This window comes from Sander lucioperca, chromosome 10 (genome assembly GCF_008315115.2).
Source record: "Sander lucioperca isolate FBNREF2018 chromosome 10, SLUC_FBN_1.2, whole genome shotgun sequence".
Taxonomy (NCBI): domain Eukaryota; kingdom Metazoa; phylum Chordata; class Actinopteri; order Perciformes; family Percidae; genus Sander; species Sander lucioperca.
Window position 1 is genome coordinate 18,661,011 of NC_050182.1, and position 7,826 is coordinate 18,668,836.

General features: G+C 42.3%; 1 protein-coding gene and 1 long non-coding RNA gene across 2 annotated transcripts in view; one reads left to right on the top strand and one right to left on the bottom strand.

Annotated features, from left to right (window-relative positions):
• Positions 1-4,390, top strand: part of LOC116051186 (collagen alpha-6(VI) chain-like) — a 64,338-nt gene extending 59,948 nt beyond the window's left edge. The window contains exons 39-40 of the mRNA XM_031301429.2: positions 2,214-2,261; positions 3,661-4,390. Coding sequence (XP_031157289.2) covers positions 2,214-2,261; positions 3,661-3,947 — 335 coding nt within the window. The 3' untranslated portion in view covers positions 3,948-4,390. The remainder of the gene's footprint in view (positions 1-2,213; positions 2,262-3,660) is intronic.
• LOC116051209 overlaps positions 1-6,799 on the bottom strand; it is a 22,979-nt gene extending 16,180 nt beyond the window's left edge. The window contains exon 1 of the long non-coding RNA XR_004105302.2: positions 6,788-6,799. This is a non-coding gene — a long non-coding RNA (uncharacterized LOC116051209). The remainder of the gene's footprint in view (positions 1-6,787) is intronic.
• Positions 6,800-7,826: the final 1,027 nt, after the last annotated feature.

Here is a 7,826-nt window from a genome sequence, read left to right on the forward strand (position 1 = left end):
AAAAAATTATTTTTTATAAATAGGTTGGCTAACGTTAGCTAATCTCCCTCTTCTCATGTCCCTTCTGATGAACAATAAGTTACTGTAGTGAGAAACACAAGGCATTGAGCTAACGTTACGTACCGAGTACCTTTAGTGTTGCAGCCCCATCTCCCTGGAACCCCCTCCCTGCAGATATCTGAAATGCTACATCCCTGGACATTTAAACAGCTCCTCAAACATCACCTGTTCCCCACAGACTACAACCTCCTTTAGCTTTCCACAGTCATTCTGTAAAGTGTCCTTGGGTTTCATGAAAGGCGCTATATAAATACAAGTTAGTATTATTATTATTATTATTATTATTATTATTATTATTATGAAGTAAAAAACACCTCTTTTTGTCTTTTTTGTTGCTATGAACGTGTTAAGGGACCAGTGCCAACAACTAGCATAGCTTTAGCTAAACAGTCCGACCGTTAATTACTTATATAATTACAATTTGGCACATCTAAACAAAATCAACAATTACCATCAACAGTCATACCCCCTTAAGACCTTAGCTAATGTTAGCAAATGTTAGACCGTTAGGTTTCGGGGTCTTAGACCATTTGGTTTTGGGGTGTTAGACCGGTAGGTTTCGGGGTGTTAGACTGTTAGGTTTCAGGGTCTTAGACCATTTGGTTTTGGGGTGTTAGAGCGGTAGGTTTCGGGGCGTTAGAGCAGTAGTTTTCGGGGTGTTAGAGCGGTAGGTTTCGGGGTGTTGGACCGTTAGGTTTCGGGGTGTTAGAGCGGTAGGTTTCGGGGTGTTAGAGCGGTAGGTTTCGGGGCGTTAGAGCAGTAGTTTTCGGGGTGTTAGAGCGGTAGGTTTCGGGGCGTTAGAGCAGTAGTTTTCGGGGTGTTAGAGCGGTAGGTTTCGGGGTGTTAGAGCGGTAGGTTTCGGGGTGTTAGAGCGGTAGGTTTCGGGGTGTTAGAGCAGTTTGTTTTGGGGTGTTAGAGCGGTAGGTTTCGGGGTGTTGGACCGTTAGGTTTCGGGGTGTTAGAGCGGTAGGTTTTGGGGTGTTAGAGCGGTAGGTTTTGGGGTGTTAGAGCAGTAGGTTTTGGGGTGTTAGAGCGGTAGGTTTCGGGGTGTTGGACCGTTAGGTTTCGGGGTGTTAGAGCGGTAGGTTTCGGGGTGTTAGAGCGGTAGGTTTCGGGGTGTTAAAGCGGTAGGTTTCGGGGCGTTAGAGCGGTAGGTTTCGGGGTGTTAGAGCGGTAGGTTTCGGGGTGTTAAAGCGGTAGGTTTCGGGGCGTTAGAGCAGTAGTTTTCGGGGTGTTAGAGCGGTAGGTTTCGGGGCGTTAGAGCGGTAGGTTTCGGGGTGTTAGAGCGGTAGGTTTCGGGGTGTTAGAGCGGTAGGTTTCGGGGTGTTAGAGCGGTAGGTTTCGGGGCATTAGAGCAGTAGTTTTCGGGGTGTTAGAGCGGTAGGTTTCGGGGCGTTAGAGCAGTAGTTTTCGGGGTGTTAGAGCGGTATGTTTCGGGGTGTTAGAGCAGTTTGTTTTGGGGTGTTAGAGCGGTAGGTTTCGGGGTGTTGGACCGTTAGGTTTCGGGGTGTTAGAGCGGTAGGTTTTGGGGTGTTAGAGCGGTAGGTTTTGGGGTGTTAGAGCAGTAGGTTTCGGGGTGTTAGAGCGGTAGGTTTCGGGGTGTTAGACCGGTAGGTTTCTGGGTGTTAGAGCGGTAGGTTTTGGGGTGTTAGAGCGGTAGGTTTCGGGGTGTTGGACCAGTAGGTTTCGGGGTGGGGTGTATGGATGGAGAAGGTTTCCGAGATACTGTGGGGCCAGGACATGGAGGGATTTGTAGGTGAGAAGGAGGATTTTGTGTGTGTGTGATGCGGGACTTGATTGGGAGCTAGTGAAGATTGATGAGGGTTGGGGTGATGTGCTGTCAGGTCTTGGTGTGGGTGAGGACCCTGGCGGCAGAGTTTTGGACATACTGGAGCCTGTCTAGGGTTTTGCTGGAGACCCCAGACTGGACTCCATTGCAGTAGTCCAAACGGGAGGTTATGAAAGCATGAATGAGGATTTCTGCCGCGGAGTCAGAGAGTGATGGCCGGAGTCTGGAGATGTATGGCTATGTATATGTGTTCCTACATTATCTGGGTCACATAACAGTGATATATAAAGAAACTGCGATTACGTAAAAAATATGTAATAATTGTTGCGGGTCTACGTGTGGTTGACTGTGCCGTCTCTCCCAGATGCAGTCAACCTGATGACGCCGGAGCCGACCAGCTACGTCTCTAAAGGTAAAAAGGGTTGGTGATGGCGCAGTGGATATGACATGTGCCTTCAGTGTGGAAGACCTGGGTTCGATTCCCACTGTGATACATCAACCAATGTGTCCCTGAGCAAGACACTTAACCCCTAGTTGCTCCAGAGGCGTGCTCTGACATATATATAGCAATTTTAAGTCGCTTTGGATAAAAGTGTCAGCTAAATGACATGTAATGTAATGTAAAAACTAAACCGCGGCTCTCTGATCCTTTCAGCTTTCATGGTTAACTGACGCTGACCAATCACACAATTATTTATATATTAAAAGCAAAGAGATGAGTGATGGCATTGATGCTTTTCACTTCATGTAAAGTAGCCGTTTTACAACACAGAACACACATTACAACAAGAGGAATACTAACCAACAAAAAGCTAAACAAATATGCCGTAACAGAACCAAACAAAAAATACAACACATTCTTTAAATCAACACACTTTTTAGGCTACATTTACATCGCTACGTTCTGGTTTTTAAGCTTTAAGTTTTGAGCCAAAATTGATCTCAGTGCACCAAGTGTTTTTAGCTCCAGTAGAAGAACTAATCTGGGAATGAGAGGGGGAAACGCCAGAGCAGGGGGAATGAGAGGGGGAAACGCCAGAGCAGGGGGAATGAGAGGGGGACACGCCAGAGCAGTAGGAATGAGAGGGGGACACGCCAGAGCAGTAGGAATGAGAGGGGGAAACGCCAGAGCAGTAGGAATGAGAGGGGGAAACGCCAGAGCAGGGGGAATGAGAGGGGGAAACACCAGAGCAGGGGGAATGAGAGGGGGGGAACACCAAAGCAGGGGGAATGAGAGGGGGAAACACCAGAGCAGGGGGAATGAGAGGGGGAAACACCAGAGAAGGGGGAATGAGAGGGGGACACGCCAGGGAAGGGGGAATGATTAGGTGAAAGGCCAGAGCAGGGGGAATGAGAGGGGGACACGCCAGAGCAGGGGGAATGAGAGGGGAAAAGGCCAGAGCAGGGGGAATGAGAGGAGCAGTGTTTTAACGACAGACGTTCTAAGGCCATTGTAGCAAAGAAAATAATGTTACGGACCCGAGGGAGAGGGGTAATATTCCGAGAAAAAACTTAGAATTTCTTAGATTAAAGTCGTGAATTCACGGAAAAAGAACTCGGAAAGTCTTTGAGATTAAAGTGGTTAAGTTGGAATAGGAATGAATTACTTTTCTGCAATTTTCACACTTTGCAAAGTAATCCAGTGGGCCTGATTGGACCCTTTGGGGCAGTTCTGGCCCACGGGCCGGGCCGTATGTTTGACACCACTGCCTTAAAATGTGAATTTAAGAAGATATGTAAAAAATGGAGAAAATGCCCTCAGACCTCCGAGGGTTAATCTCTCGCTCTCTCTCTCCCCCGTCTTCATCCAGACACTTGTCTCCTGCGCCCGGACGCCGGCGGCTGCCAGAACTACACCATAAGCTGGTTCTTTGACACCGATCAGGGGAGATGCTCTCGCTTCTGGTACGGCGGCTGCGGTGGCAACGGAAACCGCTTCAACACCCTGACTGAGTGCCAGAGCCTCTGTGTGACGAAGGGTCAGTTAGTAGGAAGAAAAGGAGGAAGAGGAGGAAGAGGAGGAAGAGGAGGAAGAGGAGGTGTCGTTGTGAGACATCGTCGCCTGGACCAGTTGAAGAAAACGGCTGTGTTGCACTGAACACGAAGCGTAATAAAATACATGCAAGCTGAGGCTGCTCTGGGATGTTTAAACTGCAAACCGAAACACATCAGGGAGAGTTTAAACTGTTCCAAAGCGCTTCTTTCTCGGAACCAGTTACCTTGAATTTGTTTCCTCGAACATTCATGTTTTGGGGGGGGTTTCCAATAGAAGAGTACCTTTTTTCATTTTCTCTTGGACCTTGTTTTGTGTGGCACCTTTACTGGTATTTTCCACCTTGTTCTCTATCTGACTGATGCTCAACAAGGACTTGAGCTGCCTCTTTCAGGATATACTGTATGTTGTTATTTTTTAATCAACCAGGTGCTATTTTCTGAAGGAAGATAAATTGCAGCGGGTCAAAAGCCACAACAAATAAAATAAAAGGAAAATTGACATACCAGGAAATTGGCATACAGGTCACATTCGTCTGGATTTAGTAACATTTTTGCCACAGGAAAACTCTCATTTTATTGTTTTGTACCATATTCTGAATAAAATGTATGTTTCAGATAACACCAAAACTCAAGCATGGTCTATTAATGTACATAATGTCAGTCCTCAACTATCGGTCCCTAAAACACTGTGCACAAAACATTGTTAAAGGGTAATTTTGGGGGGTTTTAACCCTATTTTCCTATGTTTTTGTGTGTAAGTGACTGAAAGGAACAACAATCTTTGACGCTGGTCCAGTATTAAGTGAGATCGCTGTAACCTGTAGCCACAGACCGGGCTGCAATGTAACCCTATGGGGCAAATGTGCATCGTCAATTTGCATCCACTAAAAATTGCTGTTTTTGCCACTGACTCTAAGTTCTAAGTGTCTGACAAGATTATGGAAAGGATCCCTACAGAGATAGACCTTTTTAAAACCTCTTTGAGACCTTTCTGTTTAACCAGAAACAGCTATGAGGTCGATAGTGCTAAACCCACCAGACTCCATTTAAAAAAACGATACTTTTAGCGTGTATAGAGCCAACATATTCTAACATGTAAATCTCTAAACTATGTGTTTATTTCAACCAAAACTAGAGTTGTGATGGTTGGAAAAGTGGAAAGACGACCCAAAACGGCTTTTCATAGTTTTATTTTGTTTCTGTCAGCTTTGAATGAAGTATATTTTACAATGCTAAAATTACTGTTTATTTACATGGAATCTGGTGGGTTTAGCAAACGCAATTTAAAGTTTGAAAAAAAGGATCTTTCTCTTTAACAGAAAGGTCGACCTTCTTAGAAATCCTTTCCATAATGTCACACATTTAGAATATTAATCTGACCCTGTCAGCGGCAAAAATAACAAAGTGATCTACAGCTTGCAGAAGAAACTGCGTAGTATCGTGTTTCTGCCACAAGATGGCCCCAAGTATTTGATTAGAAAGTGCTGTGAGTCTGTAGTGGCTCAGCTCGATTTATTCCTTAAATCTCTGTAGTTATATCTAGAGCTGGAATCTAAGTATTTACTCAACTACTGCACCTAAGTACTTTTACTTGCATATTCATGTTCTGCCACTTTCTACTTCTACTCCGCTACATGTCAGAGGTAAATACTGCTCTTTTTTAAGTAGATTAATGTAACTAAGTACATGTAGGCTACCCCAGTACTGTACTTCAGTCCAAATGTTGAGGTACTTGTACTTTACTTGAGTCTTTTCTTTTCATGCCACTTTGTACTTCTACTCCGCTACATTTCAGAGAGAAATATTGTACTTTTTACTCCACTACATTCATCTGCTACAGCTTTAGTTACTAGTTACTTGTTTGGATCCTTTACACTTTCTACAATGGGAGGATTCTTCTTTACTTTTAATACTTTAACTACATTTTCCTGATGATACTTACATACTTTCACTTAAGTAACATTTTCCCAGCAGGACTTTTACTTGTAAAAGAGTATTTCTCACAGTGTGGTGTTAGTACTTTTACTTAACACTACATTTGCCTAAAAACTATATTTCGGCTACTTTACAGTTTCTGATTGTACATACAAAACATGATCAATGTATAACGTTATACATTAAATTATGTATAATGTTGTAAAACTTAACAACCAGTAGGCCTACAACCACTTGTACCATCCACATTGACACTGTAAGAGTAACATTGTAGTCAAGAAGCTGGAGAGCTCATGATGGTCTATGTCGTTTTCAATTTGCAGTGCTTTTGTACTGGATGTAGCTTATGCCGATTTATAGAACGGGTCATAATGAATCAAAAAACATGTTAGGAAATATTCTGCTGTGTGTGTAGCTTCACTGGTAAGAAAGCCAACATTAAACCGTTGGTGTTTTCAATGGAGACTGGCTCGGTGGAAGAACGCTACTGGCGTTTTAAGGCTAGGGAACCAAACCTGGCTAGCTCTACATTAGCTAATGTAGCTAACCTACGCTAAAGTTGCTTTATTTTACGCTTTATGTTGGCTAATAGAAACGCTATAAAAGCCTCTGTATCATTATGTTATTATTGAAAGTATATGAAATACATTTGCAGCAGGTCCTAATGAAATAGGTGCTTGTTGTTACAGTTACAGTGAGCTACTGTAGCTTAAGAAGGCATTAGCGTTAGCTAATGCTAGGTGGTAAGGGGCTGTGCTTCTGGGTGACGTTTTTATTTATACAATATAAATGTATAATGTGGGTATTTTAAGGCTGATGCAATAGTTATTTTACAGAATTTAAATCACATTTAGGCCAATAAATAACTGATTAAGTATTATCCCACTAGAATTGTATTCCTGGCATTATAACACGATTTTATCCTTACATGTAGGGAAATCAAATTTGTAGAAAAAAACCTGTAACTGGTCATAAACTTCTGAAGGAGAAAAGTTGCATCAGGGGGACTTGAATTTACAGCCTCTGTATTATATATATATATATATATATATATATATATATACTGTATTTCTGAAAAAAAAACTGGCTAAAACGCGACCGTACTACTAGGTACTACCATTAATTTTCTTAAGTGTCTTGTATAAATTCTGGAGTGACCAAACACTTAAACTAAAACTCTCATGGCAGCTACTTCCTCTCCTATTTACTCCATGCAAGGGAGTAACTTTGGGTTCAACATTGGGGGGGTTGGGATCTCCAAGTATCTCGGGAGGTCCCGGGACACGTCTGCATGGAGTGAGAAAAGAGGAAAAAACATTGACAAAATTGATGAAAAAAAAAAGACAATTTTTTTTTAAGCGCGAAAAACTTTTTATAAAGCGCCAAGAAATTTAAAAACTTGACCAAAAAAAACTTCTCTACAAGAATCTCAGAAAAAAAACTCAAAAAAAGAGACGAAAACATTGAAAAAAGCACCAAAAAATTTGAAAAACTTGACCCAAAAAAACCTTGGAAAAAGCAACAAGAATCTCAGAAAATAAAGAGACGAAAAACATTGAAAAAAGCGCCCAAAAAACTGAAAAAAGCGCCCAAAAATTGAAAACAAAAATTTTAAAAAAGAGACAGAAAATTTTAAAAAAAGCGCGAAAAAATTGGGATAAAGCACCAAATACTAGACCAAAAAAAGCGACAAGAATCTCAGAAAAAAACTCCAAAAACCAGACAAAAACGTTGAAAAAAGCGCCAACAATTTGTGAGAAAGCCCAGAATGGATTGCTGGATTACGGCTCTGACTCCATGTCCATGGATGGACGTTTTATAGGGAACTGGAAACCTTTTTAATCGGATGGTTCCTGCCTTTAATCCAGTGAAAACGGCTCGCTGGGCGCCGAAAAAGTTCTTCAACCCGTTGACTCCTCCTGGGACACGTGAACCGAACAAAAGTAATGTACTGATACCATTTCTGGTAGTTTTGGTCGTAATGGCTCAAATTGTTATAATACAAAGAACTTTATGAATTAATGTGACTCTTATGTTTTCTTTCATT